Genomic DNA, 17,713 nt, shown 5'->3' on the forward strand with positions numbered 1-17,713 from the left:
CCTAAAGTAAACTAACTAAACTAAACAAAACCTAAACTAAATTATACTAAACCTAATTAAACTAAATCTAAAAAACAGAAACAAATAAAAATGTCTCACCTTGGAGCGGTCCGGCGGCGTAGCCGGGGCGGGGTGGCGGCGCGGCCGGGGCGAGGCGGTCCGGCGAGGCCTGTCGGGGCGGCCGAGGCAGCGGGGCGACCGAGGCAGGGCGACCGGGGCGGCGTGGCGAGGGGGGCGGCCGGGGTGGGGCGGCGACGAGGGGGGCGGCCAGGGCGAGGCGGCGACGCGGGGTTGGGATGAGGGGAGAGGGAGAGAGAGGGGCAGGGCGCGAGGGCGTTTTCATACATATAGTGCTAGGCTCTTTGTCGTCCGCTAGCTGATGGCAAAGAGCATAGCTAACGGATGTTAGAACGACTACTTTCTTTGCCGTCTGCTAGCGGACGGCAAAGTTTCTTTGCCATCAGTTGGCGGGCGGCAAAGAAAAGTGGTTGTTAGCTACCCCTCACTATCGGCTCACCCTGCCTCTCGAACGGCAAAGGTTCTATGTCGTCAGCTAGCTGACGGTAAAGATGGAGCTGACGGAAAACACTTTCTTTGTTGTTAGCTGCTTTTTTGCCATCAGGTTTCTTCAAGCTGATGGCAAAAAGGGTCAGCTAGGTGACGGCAAAGAAACGGCTGGCGAGAAAGTTCCTGAATCCAGTAATGGGCTAGGGTTGTAGTGCTGTCTTCGACTTAAATAGATGGGCTTGCTTCCTCGAGCAGCACGCCGGAGCGGCGCCACGCAATGCCATGAATGCATCCGCACCGAGAAACGAAGGAGACGTTCGTCGGACCCTCGATCTCTGCGTGTGACTGCATTGGCCCTTGCAGTCAGCCCGACATGACGGTGGTGCCTGAGTGCGACTGTGCCTCGTTATATCCGTCCCACGTATAGGCCGGATATGAGAAATGTCGGTCAGACCGGTCATTTGGTGTGCGAAGAGGTCGGTGGGTATGGGTCCGGTTGTAGATGCTCTGAGATGATCATCGGATACCGGTCCAGACGGAGGCTCTTGTCACAGTGACTGGCGAGTAAAACAATGTCACGTAGTACCACCGGCGGCCGTCTCCATGGGAACCAGCTCGAAAGCGCAGGCAGCGCACGGCAAAGCAACGACGAGGCAGTGCAACGCGACGCGATGCACCACATCCATCGTTTCCGTGTGTCACAGCGAAAGGCGCAAGAATCCAAAGCACACATTCCCACCAGTGACACCGCTCCGTGGCAGTGCACCACTACCCAGGCACCCATGCTCCCCGCCACCCTCCCCGTCTCTTCTTCCTGCGTTCACAGCGAGCCCGTTCACGAGCGTTCACTCCTCTCTCTCACTGACTCACTCCCCTCTCTCTTCTTCCCCAATCCCCACACGCTAGCGTGAGCTCAGCCCAGCTCCCTTCAGTCTCGCCGAGCTTGCGTTGCGTGGGTGATGGCGTGGTAGGTGGTAGGTGGCGAGCGAGCGAGCGGGCGGGGCTTGTCGTCTCGTCGACCCAGGGCGTGCGCCGGCCGTTTGTTTGCACGCGCGATGCCAATGCCAATGCCCGCGCGGCGGCGGCGGCTGCTCGTGCTCGTGCTCCTGCACCTCCTCTTCCTCCTCCCTTCTTCTGCCTCCGCCTCCCTCCATCGCCGGCGCGACGGCAGCCATCACAAGGGGTATGGCGGGAGGAGGGCGCTGCACGAGCCGCTCTTCCCTCTCGAGAGCGCGCCGGCGCTGCCGCCGCCGCCCCCCGCGCCCTTCTTCCCGTTCCTGCCCGACGCGGCGCCCCCGCAGCCGCCGACGGTGGCCAACCCCGCGCCAGCCGCCGTCGGCGTCGGCGATGTGGGCGCCGGCGGCGACCCGGCGTCCTCCTCGCTGCCGAACCCCACGGCGCCGGCCAACATGTCCTCCCTGGCTCTGCCGGTCCCCCGCAGCGCGCCGGCGCCGCTCCGCGCGTTCCTCTCCTCCCACCGCCTGCTCACCGTCCTCCTCCTCGTCGCGGCCGCGGCCTCCGCCGTGCTGGCCGCCGCGCTCGTCTACCTCCTCGCCCGCCGCCGCCGCGGCCGGCCCGAGCCGGAACCCGAAGCTTATAAGAAGCCCGCCTTGCCTAAGCCTTCGCCGGCCAAGCCCGCGCTCCACGATGACGACCAGCACCCCCGGGGCTCCACCGCCACCATCTCCAGCACCAGCTCACCGGAGCTCAGGCCCATGCCGCCCCTGCCTCGCCAGTTCCAACCGCAGCCAGGGATGAGCCCGCTGTCAAGCCCTGTCCATCAGGACAGAATAGGGGACAGCCGGGCGCCGCCGGCGGGTGTTCCACCGCCCGCGCCGCCCCCACCACCTCCTCCGCCAATGCCACCGAGCAAAGGCAACGGGAGCGCGCAAGCGGCACCTGCACCTCCAACGCCTCCCCCTCTGCTGCCACGGGCAGGCAACGGCAGCGGCTGGCTGCCTCGGCGGCTCTCCGAGCGCCCCGCGCCCACGGTGATCCGGGCCTCGGCGGGGGCAGTCCACCCCGAGGAGTCGCCGCAGTCGGAGGAGAAGGACGTGGACGCCGGCGCGGCTGCTCTACCAAAACTGAAGCCGCTGCACTGGGACAAGTTCCGCGCGAGCTCCGGCCGGCCGACGGTGTGGGACCAGCTCAAGGCAAGCTCATTCCGGTGAGCCCTCTCCACTGCCTCTGGAGTATACTTCATTTATCATACTCTGCATCATAGCTGCTGCCATGTACTTACAGGATTCGTTTCGTTCTGAAACTGACTATGTCCATTTGTGCCACTGCCGTGTACCGAAACAGAGTGAACGAGGAGATGATCGAGACATTGTTCGTCTCCAACTCGACGAGGAGGATGCCCAAGAACGGATTCAAGGAGGCAAACGGGGCACCCTTCAACCAGGAGAACAAGGTGCTCGACGCGAAGAAATCGCAGAACATCGCGATCATGCTGCGGGCGCTCGACGCCACCAAGGAAGAAGTGTGCAAGGCCCTGCTTGATGGTGAGATGAGATGACGCCATACCCACACACATTTCATTTTATGAACCTGCATTCAGAGAATGCTTTCAACGATCACCCGGCTCCATGAACATTTTGCTTGTGTTGCCATTTCTTGCAAGTGCAGGCCAGGCAGAGAGCCTTGGGACTGAGCTGCTGGAGATGCTGCTGAAGATGGCCCCTACCAGAGAAGAAGAGCTCAAGCTCAGAGAGTACAGGGAGGATGCTCAGTCGAAGCTCGGCCCCGCCGAGAGCTTCCTCAAGGCGGTGCTCGGGATACCGTTCGCCTTCAAGAGAGCGGAGGCGATGCTCTACATCGCCAACTTCGATTTGGAGGTCGATTACCTCAAGACCGCCTTCAGAACCCTCGAGGTACTAATCATGTCCTAACTTGTACTGTAAACAGTTTTAGATGACAAAAGGGGACCGGCGTGCCATGACAGTGTCTCTGAATCGAGTAAAAGGACTCTTGTTTCTGTAAAGGTGTGTTTGGAGATCTAAAGCGCCGTATGTGCCATGTTCCTATGATCATTGGCCGCTTTTGTGATCTTTACCATTTACTGTCATCATGTAGGCATCCTTGGGCACAATCATGTACTATTGTTCAAAATCTCAAATTATTGATTCAGGTGTTCTTTGCAGCATATAGTGGCAAATAATCACTTACCAACTCACCATCCATTACCATTTCAGGCAGCGTGTGAAGAACTCAGGGGCAGCAGGCTGTTCCACAAGATCTTGGATGCCGTCCTGAAGACCGGTAACCGGATGAACACCGGCACGAACCGAGGTAACGCGCACGCCTTCAAGCTCGACTCGCTCCTCAAGTTGGTCGATATAAAGGGCACAGATGGCAAGACAACGCTCCTGCACTTTGTCATCGAGGAGATCACCAAGTCTGAGGGTGCCAACATTGTAGTCACGAGCCCAAAGAAAGACAAGGTGAGCGCCGTTGCAGATGATTTCCAGTGCAAGAAGGTTGGCCTGAAGATCGTGGCTAGCCTCGGCGGTGAGCTCGGCAACGTCAAGAAGGCGGCAGGAATGGACTCCGACTCGCTGGCCAGTTGCGTCTCGAAGCTCTCAGCCGGCGTAAGCAAGATCAGCGATGTTTTGCAGCTGAACCAGCAGCTCAGTTCGGACGAGCGCTGCAAGAGGTTTCGCGCCTCCATCGGCGAGTTCCTGCAGAAGGCCGAAGCGGAGATCACAGCGGTGCAGGCTCAGGAGGGGCTCGCCCTCTCCCTCGTTAGGGAGACGACCGAGTTCTTCCACGGCAACTCTGCCAAGGAGGAAGGCCACCCACTGAGGATCTTCATGGTGGTCCGCGACTTCCTCGCCGTTCTGGACCGCGTCTGCAAGGACGTCAGCAGGATGAATGAACGGACGGCGCCAGGGGGCTTCAGCACGTCACGCCGGGTGGAGACCGCGGCCGTTCCTCCACGGTTCAACGCCGCGCCGCAGTCCAGCAGCTCCGAGGAGGAGAGCTCCTCGTCATCGTCGTAGTCGCCGCCAGTAGCCATGATACCGAATGTCTCAGCTTGGAACCTGCATCTTAGCTACTGTCTAGAGGAGCAGGCAATGCAGAGGGCCCAACCTATAATTATCACTAGTATTTTGTAACTTGAGCAGATAAGTGTAGATCACCTATAATTATCGTAGTAGTACATGATTCCGCATGCTAAAGCATCATCCAGCAGCCAATGGCCTACCAACAAAGGTGAAAGTGGCATCTGTACATGATGATTCAGACATGCTAAGAATGAATCACTGGCACTAGTAGATCAAATCTTTTGGCAAATTGACCGTTCTGAATCTCATGATAAAAGTCCAGTCTAAAAGAACCATCACATGATCAAAGTAGAAGTGGCCAGTAGCCACATTTATATTTACTCACTGCAGCTACAACCTTTCAGGATCTGCTAGGATTCGTCTTTTGCTCCCCATGCTGACAAGAGAATTATCCCTGCATTCTTTCACTCTGACCTGAAGGCAGTGACCTAATGGCCTCTATCTTTGTTTACATGCTGAAACAAAAAAAAAGCAATTATACATATATAATCAATGGACAGTGCCCTCACAAAAGGCACATTTTTTGGGTCTCGAGGCTGGGGTTATTATATATCCCACTACTATACTCCAAATAATTTCCCAAAAGAAACGCCAAAAAGCTACACTTTCGCCGGTCTTCTGCCAGCATGCTGCTTATCTGCTGCTGATGTTCAAATCATGGGGTACATCTCCCACTAGTTAACATGGCCAGTAAAAAGTTGCTAAAATTATGGCTGGAACCAGTGACTCCGCCGAAGGATCAATCGAACAAACCCTCGGCATCCATGCGGTTTAATATACGGCGTGCCTCTTCTTCGGTTGAGGGAACAACGTTGCGGATGTTCACTCCATTCTTCAGAGCGTCGCTGCCGACTGAGAAGGTGAAGTGGAATGTGTTGGAGATCTGTTTGTTGGACAACACTATCAGCAATGTGGTATGGTGAATGGAAGCATTCAACGAGATACAAAGACTAGAGTATAGCTGCTGCAGTTAAAACAGTTTGTCCTGGGCAGCACTGTGAGATTACCTCGCTTTTTCGGAGCTCGGGCCTTGTCACATGAGCGACGACTTCGACATTTACCAGGGGCTGCCATTTATTCTCAAGCTGGGTAAACAAGACACATGATTTGAATCGAAGAAAGTCTCCAACATCCACCTGTGCAATCACAATTTGACATTGTTATTCCTCACATTATGGGAAAACCAATTTATAGTTTCTGAAACAGATTTCACAACTGCTACCATGATCCAGTCATACATAACATCTTCAGTGATAACTTGAGGTAATCACCAAGAAGCAACCATGGAACAGTACTTCTTAAATTAGAAATGCTGACTTGATTGTCTGAAGATACGAGCTTAATTACTCAGAGATGCACCCAAAAAAATAGCCTAGTTACTTACCGGCTTTAAGAAGTCGACATGGTCGACCTCAAGAAAACACGGTCTCTGTCCAACAAAGGCATAGGCAGTCGAGAAAGCAAGCTCAAATGCTCGGTGCATCAAGAAACCTCCAAATATCCGTCCATACAAGTTTCGCTGTTGAGGTTGGCAGATCATAGAGGTCTCCAGGCGAGTATCCTTCATCAATATGCTATCCCTATCAGCCAAAGCAGGAAAATCAGAGAAAACACGACCCTCTGCCAGTAAAGCCTTCAGCCTCTCAGCCTCAGCACCAAGCTTATGCACCCCCTTTTCAAGCACTCCCTTCTGTTCTTCTCTTTTCCTTCTTTTCACCTTTTCCAGTGCTTCTGTCTCTGCATATAACTGCTTCTCTCTCTCGGTTTCTGGTGAAAGGCGGTTCACTGGAGCGGATTTTCCGGTCACCGAGTCTCGTGCAACAAATGTGAAGTTAGCCGTCAATGCAATTGGGTCTGACTGCACATCACCGTCTGTTGCAAGTTGTGAAATGTCAGACAAGAGAGTAGAAAGATCTATCATACATGACAGTTGTTCAAAATCAAATAAATAAAGAGATCGATAATTTCTTTAGCAACAATACCTTGATCAACCTGAGTCACTTCAATCTGTATATCAATCGAAGAGCGACCAACGTAAGTAACAGCCCCTGTAATCTTTACTTCAGTGTCCAGACGAAGTGGCTTCATTAAGACCATCTTATCCACAGAAGCAGTAACTAACAAAAGGGGTCTTGTTGTGCTATCGTCATCAGAACAGTGCTGCGTGTCACATAAGATTTGTCAACAAAGATTCCGGCTGGATGTTAAAAATACCATAAAATGAACAGATATCGGTTATCTGTCGTACATAAGTATCATTGTTATAGTATATACTCCCTCCGTCCGGAAATACTTGTCAGAGAAATGGATGTATCTAGATGTATTTTAGTTCTAGATAGATCCATTTTTATCCATTTCTCCGACAAGTATTTTCGAACGGAGGGAGTATGTTTAACTGACAGCCTTATTAGAGTTATCTGTCATCCATAGGTAATCAGGTATCATTGCATAGTATATGTTTCCCTGCCGTTAATTTCCTGCTGAGGCAACCCCTTTGCCGTTCCTCCGCAAGCTTTACTTTCCAAATAAGTTGTATCAGACATATTCGGCTTCGTTGTTATGCAATGGAGCCGGGGCTGGAGCACTTTCCCTATTAAAATTGTATCGTATATGTTGAACTGACAGCCTGGAAAGAATGCTTATGCCGCTGTTCAAAAGAAAAGGAGAAAGCGATCTTTAAAAAAAAGGAACAGAAAGCTACTAAAGGCCTTACTTATTTAACAGTATGTACCATTGAGCTAGTTAAAAGGTGTGCCCGCAATGCAACCTCTGCTGCTTCCATTACCAAACTGACGCAATCCTGATCCAGCATGGTTAATTACTCGTTCGGGTTTCAAACGTGTGACACAGTGATATTTTCTGGATGTAGTGAGTAGTGAATACATTCGGATGAATCATGCATCTCAGTTGTTAATATCTGAACCTTTATGAGAGGAATCAGATTCATGAAATCCGAACATTTCCATGAGCACATAGAAACAACAGATACCCCAAATCCTGGCGTCTACTTAGTATACTTACGTATAATATACAGCCAGTTCCAGTTCAGTTGTCAAGCCAACTAATTGTAAGTTGTGACAATGAGTGAACAAGCTATATCATTACAAAGCACAACTTCGTCATTTCTATGGGCACCTAAAATATCTGACCAACACGACTGCAAAATACTACAGATGATCTCAAAAGCAAGGTGGTCGAGTGTGCGTGGCGTCAATCCCATGCCAAGGAGAAGGTAAAAACAGTTGGAAAATGTTTTGTATATCTGGTATAGTTGCAATATTATGATGGCAATGGAATACCCTGTTTTAAATGGAAGGTTGTTCTGCAATATGGGTGTTGTTCACTTTCTGCTAGAGTTAGCTGCGAAATGGTTAATCTTGCAATAGATGATCATGCTTTTTTTCTTGCTTTCTGACAAAGCTAGATCATGATGCAACCTTTCCTCTAAAATAAAAGGGATTTACATTTACTCTCGCATTCACATCGAAACGTCCCCAATGCCTGAAGTTCTATGAAACAGGACAGATTCTGAAACATCTAGGGGATTTTGTTTCGACCGGTATTCCTAATTTGATGAGAAATGAGTAGCAAACAGAGGGAGGATCGCGATTACAATACCTTGACGGCGATGGTGCCGGCGAGGGCGTCGAGGTCCTCGAGCAGCTTGCCGACGCGCACCTCGTTCCAGGGGTCGCGGTACTGCTCGCGGAGGATGTCGTCGGAGGCGAACTTGTAGACGATGGAGGTCCGGCTCTGCGCGGGCCTCTTGGTGAGCAGCTCCGTCTGCGGGCCGGCGTCGGCGTTGCCCCCGGCGTCCATCTTGCGCTCGAAGATGCTGGACCGCGCCTCCCACAGCGCGTTGGTGACCGGCGAGTGGTACATCCCGGGCCACAGGCTGAGCGGCTTCCGCGCCGACCCGCCCGCGTCGATCGCCGCGCCCCCGCCGCGGCCGCCCCCTCCGCCGCGGAGGTCGGAGAACACCTTGATCGGGGAGTCCATGGGCGCCGGCGCCGGCTCCTGGCCCGACGGATCCCCTCCGCCCGACGACGACGACGACGACGCGGCTCTCGATTCGACACGGGGGAGGCGGTGCGCGGACGGTTCGAGGAGGGGCGGGGAGGAGGTGGCGCGGAGGCGGAGGGTTCTGGAGAGCAGCGACGTCGCTGTCGAGGATCTCATGGCCATGGCGATCCCGAGGCGGCTCCGGCCATGTGGGAGGATGACGGGGGTTTGATGGCGAGTGGGTGCGGTGGAAAGTAGGACGGACACGCCTAAAGCGGAGCGAGAGGTCGTCGGATCTATCCTGGCCGTCCGATCTAGAGTGCTGTGTGGACTAACTGCGGAGAACCGTTGGATCTCCCACGTTTAGCTGTGGCGGGCGATCCAGAAAGCACCGGTGCCTTTCATGGTGGAATAATTTATATATATAGTCGAATCCGGTGAAATATGAGTTCTCTCTTGGAAGATCCAACAGATCGAGGAAATTCAAATAGCAACATGAACAACCAACTCTTTCATTTTGTTCCCCAAAAAGACTCCTTTTTTGTGTGAATTTTTTGCACCAACTCTTGGGCAACCATGGAAAAGATTGACCATGTTTTTTGCACCAACTCTTGGGAAGACATGTACCCTAACAACCTCCTTACGGCGCTGAGCACGACAGTTTCCGATCATTGCCCCATGTTGCTGAACCTTGATGCGGAGTTGAGCATGGGACGGAGGTTCAAGTTCGAGTCTTTTTGGACGAAGGCAGACGGATTCTTTGACACGGTCAGGGACGCTTGGGCATCGATCCCACAAGGTGGAAACCCGTACGATGTGCTCGATCAAAAACTTAGGGCCACGGCCAAGGCTCTAAAGAAGTGGAGTGACCGGTGGGTGGGCAACATCAAGATGCAGATTGCAATAGCCCTAGAAGTCATTTTTCGCCTAGACACGGCCATGGATGCAAGGAAGCTTTCTTCTCCGGAGCGGGAGTTGCGCAAAATTCTAAAAAGGAAGCTGCTTGGGCTATCCTCCCTTGAGCGCACAATTGCACGGCTGCGTTCCCGTCTCCTCTTCCTTCATGAGGGGGACGCGAACACCAAGTTTTTTCATAGCCATGCCCGTCACCGCCAACGGCGCAACTTGATCACCGCTCTCAAGGAAGGGGAGGCTATCGCCTCGGGCCAGGATGAGCTTTCCTGCTTGGTGGATGGCTTCTACGCCCGCTTGTTGGGGGCGGCACCACTACGGGCACAGACTCTTAACCTGGAAGCCCTGAACCTGCCGCATAGAGACCTGGCACACCTCGAGGTGCCTTTTACGGTGGATGAGATTGAGCTGGTAGTCAAGTCCATGCCCATGGACAAGGCTCCGGGACCGGACGGCTTCACTGGAAGATTCTATGCATCTTGCTGGCCCATAATCAAGGATGACATCATGCGCGCCATGGACCTCTTCCACCAAGGTGACATGCGCGGGCTGCCGGCGATCAACAAAGCTATTGTTACTCTCCTCCCCAAAATCGATGGGGCGGAGGACATCAAGGACTACCGGCAGGTCAGCCTCATGCATGGGGCTGTGAAGATTTTTGACAAAGCAATGACAGTTAGGTTGTCGCTAGAGCTGCCTGAGTTGGTGGGCATCCACCAGAGTGCCTTCATCAAAGGTCGGTCCATCCACGACAATTTCATGTTGGTCCAATGCATGGCGCGTCGATTGCATGCCCTCCGAGAACCCACGGTGATGCTCAAGCTGGATATCACGAAAGCATTCGGCACGATTCAATGGCCTTTTCTTCTCGAGGTGCTGCGGGCAATGGGCTTTGGTGCGAGGTGGATTGAGTGGGTTTGTGGACTTTTGGACACCTCTTCGACACAGATCATGGTAAACGGACACCCCGGCAGGCCAATCTTCAATGCCAGGGGCATGCGACAGGGCGCGCCCCTCTTGCCAATACTCTTCATCCTAGCTATGGAGCCGCTGCACAAGATGTTCCAGATGGCCACATCTTGTGCCATCATGTCTCCGCTGGCCCGGATTGGGCTGCAGCAGCGACTCTCGCTATTTGCTGACGATGTGATGCTCTTTGTCAAACCGAAAGACGCTGACCTGCGGGCAAGTGATATGATCCTTCACAGCTTTGGAGAGGCTTCGGGCCTTATGGTGAACCTCTCCAAAAGCATGGCATTGCTCATACGATGCACTACAACTGACATGGAACGAGTGGAGCAAATCCTGGGATGCCCGACGGGTGTATATCCTTGCAAATACCCCGGCCTACCGCTTACAATCCGGATACAAACGTCGGCTCAGCTGATGGGGCTCGTGGATTGTCTTGCGCGCAAACTGCCAACTTGGAGGGCCACCTCCATGCCGAAGAGTGGCCGCCTTCTGCTGATCAAATCGGTCCTCTGTGCAACTCCGATCCACGCAATGATGGCGCTTGACATTCCTCAGAAGGTGCTCAAAGCCATGAGAAAAATTTGCAGGGGCTTCCTCTGGTGCGCTCGCACGAGCGCCAATGGTGGGCAGTGCAGAGTTTCCTGGGAGGCCGTTTGCGCGCCCAAGTGGGCGGGCGGCTTGGGCCTTCCCAACCTCCGGTGGCTGAACATAGCTATTCAAGCCCGATGGCTCTGGCTCCAGCACACAGATCAGTCCAGACCATGGGCTGAATTCCAAATTACAGGTCCTGTGGAATTGGGGCAACTCTTCAGGGCAGCCACAAAAACTATGCTGGGCGATGGCAAGTGCTCCCGCTTCTGGGAAGATCGGTGGCTCGATGGCTTTACGGTCCAAGACCTTGCCCCATCCATATATGCAATTGTCGCTCCCAGTGCGCGGGGTTCTCGGACGGTCCATCGGGCGGTTTCAACGGGGGACTGGGCTTTAGACATCGACCCTGACCTCTCCAGCGAGCAGTTGAATGAATACATGAGCCTTTGGGACCGGGTAAGTAACATGGCGCTCAGACCGGCAGAACCGGACCGCATGACCTGGAGTTGGGAGGCCAATGTGGACTACTCCACTAAATCTGCTTACGAGGCCCGGTTTGTGGGGCGGGAAGTAGAGCCGACGGCAGAATTCACGTGGAAATCAAAGGCCCCGCTCCGTTGCCGTTTCTTTCTCTGGCTGGCGATGCACAACAGGTGCTAGACCTCGGACAGACTCGCGAGGCGAGGCTTGGACCACCAAGAGGTGTGCCCCTTCTGTGACCAGCATGAAGAGACCATCGATCATCTCTTTTTGGGTTGTGTCTTCGTGAGGGATGTTTGGCATGTCCTTTGTGGAGCTCTCGGTAGGCCACAGTGGACGCCGAGCCCGGACTCGAGGCTGCGGGACTGGGACGCCGTCACAGCTACTCTTGGGCCAGCGACGAAGGACACACGTGCATTGCTACTGCTAGTGTTGTGGGAAATTTGGAAGCACCGAAACGCGATCATCTTCGATGGCGCATCCCTCTCCTTGAAGACGCTCGTGAGTAGAATTGACACCGAAGGACGCGCATGGAAGCAAGCCGGCATCTTCAAAGGCAGCGTAGAACCTCTTCTGGAAGGTTTAGTTAGGTGGGCTGAGGGGAGAAGTTAGGCTTTGGTAGTACATGGTTAAGCCGGCGGTGTTGGTCCGCATGTAACATTGCAACATGTGAATGCCAACGTGGACGGGCTCTTGTCCCCACCCTCTTCCTTTAATATATAGTACGCACACTCGTGCGTATTCGAGAAAAAAAATTGTGAATTTTTTAAAAATGCTTTATTTGTTGTTTGAATGTCTTGTATCCTAATACTTATTTTGTATTGAAATGCTTAATTCATGCTATGTGCTTTATATTATAATAAAGTTGGGTGTTTCCTGCATCTTCGTTCTAAAAATTTGAACAATTAAATGTTTGACACAACTTCAAAATGTAAAGTGTGATACCACCTCCTCAAAACCTGCAGATGGAAAAGATGAAAATTGAGCGAAATTGTATAAAAAAAAGATATCATGTCAATCTAAAACAATTTATAGAAATGATTGACCCGAAACCACACATTCATATTAGAAGCTAATCTGAAGGCTTAAAATAGTTTTATGCTTATAAACCAAGATCGATAAAAATACAAAATAGAAGCAAATACTGTGAAAGTGCTCTTTTGATCTCAAGCTCACATGCTTCCCAATGACAGTAAAATCCTTCGTGCTTTTTTGGATTTTACTGTTCATCAGGGAGCATGTGAGCTCAGGTTCAAATACTCCGTGTCCCAAATATTGTTATTAAACTACGTGTTGATCTCCATGATCTTGCATAACATGTGCACACAACCTTAATCACACAACGATGCACAAGAGAAAAGGAGGTGGATAGATAACTGTTTCATCAACAGGAGACTCGGCTACATCTACACGCTGATAGCCTGATACCAACTAAAATGAGTGTTCAAAGAAAGTAACCTGAATAATAAGAAGTTGAAGATCATCAACGTCATCTTGCCACGGCGTTTAGGTTTTAGTGTTGCCTTGTTATCTTTTTATCTTTATACGGTGGTGGCTTGGTCCCTCTTCTCTATTAAAAAAAATTGTATGCCTTATTTGTTTGATATTTCATTTTATGGTATTTGTAGTTCCCGTAAGAATATCTTAGTTCCGTACGCACATCACATGTGGCATTGGCCTTGCCTCATCCCTATCACGTCGCCTAACCGTTGTACATGTTGGGGAACGTAGTAATTTTAAAAAATTTCCTACGCACACGCAAGATCATGGTGATGCATAGCAACGAGAGGGAAGAGTGTTGTCCACGTACCCTCGTAGACCGAAAGCGGAAGCGTTAGCACAACGCGGTTGATGTAGTAGTACGTCTTCACGATCTGACCGATCAAGTACCGAACGTACGACACCTCCGAGTTCAGCACACGTTCAGCCCGATGACGTCCCTCGAACACGTTCAACACAAGGGGGGAGAGGCGGCCGACCAGGAGCGGCGCGCCAGGAGGAGTCCTACTCCCGCCGGGAGTAGGACTCCTTCCCTTTTCCTTGTTGGATTAGGAGAGGAGAGGGAAGGAGAGAGAGGGGGAAAAGAAAGGGGGGAGGCGCCGCCCCCCTAACCCCTGGAACCATTCCGGTGTCCGAATATAGTCATCCAATATATCAATCTTCATGTCTCGACCATTTTGAGACTCCTCGCTATGTCCGTGATCACATCCGGGACTCCGAACAATCTTCGGTACATCAAAACATATAAACTCATAATATAACTGTCATCAAAACTTTAAGCGTGCGGACCCTACGGGTTCGAGAACTATGTAGACATGACCGAGACACGTCTCCGGTCAACAACCAATAGCTGAACCTGGATGCTCATATTGGCTCCCACATATTCTACGAAGATCTTTATCGGTCAAACCGCATAACAACATACGTTGTTCCCTTTGTCATCCGTATGTTACTTACCCGAGATTCGATCGTCGGTATCTCAATACCTAGTTCAATCTCGTTACTGGCAAGTCTCTTTACTCGTTCCGTAATATATAATCCCACAACTAACTCATTAGTTGTAATGCTTGCAAGGCTTAAGTGATGTGCATTACCGAGTGGGCCCAGAGATACCTCTTCGACGATCAGAGTGACAAATCCTAATCTCGAAATACGCCAACCCAACAAGTACCTTTGGAGACACCTGTAGAGCACTTTTATAATCACCCAGTTACGTTGTGACGTTTGGTAGCACACAAAGTGTGCCTCCGGTAAACGGGAGTTGCATAATCTCATAGTCATAGGAACATGTATGAGTCATGAAGAAAGCGATAGCAGAATACTAAACGATCGTGTGCTAAGCTAACGGAATGGGTCAAGTCAATCACATCATTCTCCTAATGATGTGATCCCGTTAATCAAATGACAACTCATGTCTATGGCTAGGAAACATAGTCATCTTTGATCAACGAGCTAGTCAAGTAGAAGCATACTAGTGACACTCTATTTGTCTATGTATTCACACAAGTATTATGTTTCCGGTTAATACAATTCTAGCATGAATAATAAACATTTATCATGACATAAGGAAATAAATAATAACTTTATTATTGCCTCTAGGCCATATTTCCTTCAGTACGAACGCATCAATCTCACCAAGTTGCACTACACTGTCAATATTTACCATTGTCTTCAATACATACGATCCGAAAAGGAGCGCTCCTCTCGGGAGCGTGACAAGGTGGCATGGATGTGGATGCTTATAGAGAGCAGTGACGTCGTTATCAAGGATCACATGGACATGGTTCATCGCGGGTTAATCCCAAGTCTGTTTAACCCATGTGGTAAAAGAAGGTTTGATGAAGAGTGAGTGTGACAAGAGCGCATTGAAAAGTAGATCATCCTTTTCCAAATATGTCCATGATTGGCTGGAAGTGCTCATCTTTCATTCGTCCTTCTGGCATCGAGAGCCCTAGGTATTTGCTCTCGAAGGATGATGACACAGCACCCAACGTTTCCTTTATACCCTCTCTTATCACCTCTGGGCATTTCTCGTTGAAGAAGATAGAGCACTTGCTTTCACTTAACAATTGCTCTGTGCATCTCGGAAAAACTGTCAACACCCTTTTCACAGTCTCAGCTTGGTCCACAATAGCCTTGAGAAAAGAGCAAACTGTCATTTGCAAACAAGATGTTCGAAATCCCAGGGCTATTCCTTGCAATTTTTAGCGGTGTCAGGTTGCCTTGGTTTATCTCATGGTCAATCAGTTTTACTAACTCGTTTGCCATGAAAAGAAACATATACGAACTGAGTATCTCACAGATCGAACACACCGCATAACCCATGCACTCCACTTTGCGCAGAAACCAGTTTTCAACAACACCCCTTCAAGGAACTCCCAGTCCATCCGGTCATACGCTTTGGCCAGGTTAAGCTTTGGTCAGGCTTTCTTTCCAAATGAAACACACACACACACGTTGACCGAGACAACCAAACCGATTAATGTAGGTGCCATCGATGTGCATGGATTGGGTCAATTTGCACGTGCTCATTTCAATTGATAATAAAGATAATGAGGTGAACACTAAAGTGCACAGTGAAGTCAGTGATGGTGATAGAGCATACGGTTGGTCACTATTTTTTGATGAGAACATCACAACCAAGTCAGTACCTCCTGCAATTGATGTGGTGGGTAATTAGCGGCTCAACCATACACTCTATGAGCATTACTGACTAACTGTATGCGATGCTCTCATAAATATGTAGGCAAAAAGAAGAGGCTTTATCACGGGAAGTGGAGTATTTGGTCCCGAACTCATATGCTGATGAACAGTAGAATAAAAAATAGTAAATTAAATAAAAAATGTTTTTATAAACTTCAAGAAAAGTTTGTGTGCTTGCAAATATTTATCATGAAATGACATTTGTGGAAGTCGTGGAAAGAAAATGATGCTCTAAAAATGCTATTTTTGATAGCATTTTGGAGTACTGCTTTTTTTTGCCGTGACTTCCATGAATGCCATTTCATGATGCAATTTTCAAGTATACAAAAAATTTGTTGAAGTTTTCAACAATTTTTTTTAGAATTTTTTGAATGTGTTTTCAATTTTTCCAATTTTACTATTCACACCGAGCTCATTTGAGCTCGAAGCAGAAGATGACTTTCGCTCTATCACCGTGTGCTACACCGTGAATTGTGCAACGAAAAGCGGCCACACGACACGATGTCACTCACATAATAACATCTATTATGTTCAATGATAATTAGATAAATGGAAAGGTGAACATTGCAAATATAATAGCTTATGAAGTTCAAATAAACGAACACGAACATCAAAGTTCTTGCCCAATTTGGAAAACGTGACTAAAATCGCAGCGCTTCAGTGTTACCGGTATGAATGAAAGCAAATCCTCGGGAATCAACGATACTACAATGAGTTAATTTGGCTAATCGATCTAAAAATGAAAGACACACACATATATATGTAGGATTGCTGAAGTTAATAAGGATGGGTAGCTGGTGGCTTGATCCTTCGCTGTTCTGGGGTTGGCGTCTCCTGCTGGGCGTTGGTTCAGCCGGAGTGGAGTACCTCGATGACTCCTTAGCCATTCGCAACAAAAACAGTCCGGCTTCGAGAGTGGAGTGCAGCGGCCCCGTAGAAGAAGAAAAAAAACATTCTTCCAAGAATCTGGATGTTTTTTTCTTGTTCGTGCAGTGGTTCTTTGTAGTGCTGGTGTTGACGGGCCCATTTGTAATTCCTTCGATATAAGGGGAAAAAATCCTCAAAACATCTAAAACAAGCCAGAAAACCGTGGTGTCTTTTTCTGCAGGGAAGAAACGTGGAGATATTTTTACAGCGTTCTAGGATCCGGGAGCATACAGACATAATTCAAAGCTGTTGTCGATTGAGTTGATCGAAAGCAAAAAAAGAAAACTCGGCCAGATAAATTAATGAGCTCACCACCATTTGTTTGGTTTAAACTATTTTTGCAGCTAGCCAACAATCGGCCGTTGCCATCTGCTAAAAAAAACAAATCAACTGTTGCATCAGAGATCATCAGACCACGAGTATTTAACCAAAAACTACCACATTTGCCGGAAACGTGACGGAAAACTACCACTCTACGTTTTTGTACGAAAAACTACCAAATTTTTCCTAAACCGTGACAAAAAAACTACCAACTCGCGAAAATGCTCGCTTCGCCCGCGCTAACCCCGTTTCTGACCGGTTGGGCCCGTGAACAGTTGCCACGCGGGATAACGGGCGGCCGGCGCGCGTTGACGGCCGTTAACGGCGCGTCCGCTGTCGGAACAGCGGCTGTCGGTCGGCTGATAAGTGAGCGAGCGAGCTCAGCCACTCACTTATTCTCTTCCTCCTCGCTCGCTCTCACTCATCCTCATCCTCTCCCCTCTCCCTGGTGCTGTGAGCTAGGTTAGCCTATCGCTGTCGCCCCGCGGCCATTGCTGTCGGTAGAAGTTGAGGATGCCATCCTGGAATGACGAGGAGAGCTCGGACGAGGACATCAACATGGTTTCAATGGATCCTCAGCTCTTTGTAAGTGCATAATGGTGGAACAGAGTTAGGGTTAGGGTTAGTTCATCCAAGTTGGAGATTCCAAGTTGCTTTTGGTTTGATTCGAAGTTTCTTTTGCAGGAAACCCCTGACACTGTGGTGGAACCATTTTTCTGTGGTTCTTACAC

At 50.2% G+C, this 17,713-nt stretch overlaps 2 protein-coding genes across 2 annotated transcripts; one reads left to right on the forward strand and one right to left on the reverse strand.

The window, feature by feature from the left end:
• Nucleotides 1-1,268: 1,268 nt before the first annotated feature.
• On the forward strand, nucleotides 1,269-4,688 carry LOC123104432 (formin-like protein 15). The gene is made up of 4 exons (XM_044526273.1): nucleotides 1,269-2,674; nucleotides 2,812-3,011; nucleotides 3,136-3,380; nucleotides 3,702-4,688. Exons 1-4 carry the CDS (start codon nucleotides 1,563-1,565, stop codon nucleotides 4,506-4,508), a joined length of 2,364 nt encoding a protein of 787 aa, XP_044382208.1. The 5' UTR covers nucleotides 1,269-1,562; the 3' UTR covers nucleotides 4,509-4,688.
• A 263-nt stretch (nucleotides 4,689-4,951) lies between these two features.
• Nucleotides 4,952-8,829, reverse strand: LOC123104433 (acyl-coenzyme A thioesterase 2, chloroplastic). The gene is made up of 5 exons (XM_044526274.1): nucleotides 8,193-8,829; nucleotides 6,557-6,734; nucleotides 5,959-6,446; nucleotides 5,582-5,710; nucleotides 4,952-5,457 (listed from the first exon to the last, which is right to left on the reverse strand). The coding sequence occupies exons 1-5, from the start codon at nucleotides 8,757-8,759 to the stop codon at nucleotides 5,314-5,316; spliced, it is 1,506 nt and encodes a 501-aa protein (XP_044382209.1). The 5' UTR covers nucleotides 8,760-8,829; the 3' UTR covers nucleotides 4,952-5,313.
• Nucleotides 8,830-17,713: the final 8,884 nt, after the last annotated feature.

The sequence above is a fragment of the Triticum aestivum genome, chromosome 5A, assembly GCF_018294505.1.
Source record: "Triticum aestivum cultivar Chinese Spring chromosome 5A, IWGSC CS RefSeq v2.1, whole genome shotgun sequence".
Classification (NCBI taxonomy): Eukaryota; Viridiplantae; Streptophyta; class Magnoliopsida; order Poales; family Poaceae; genus Triticum; species Triticum aestivum.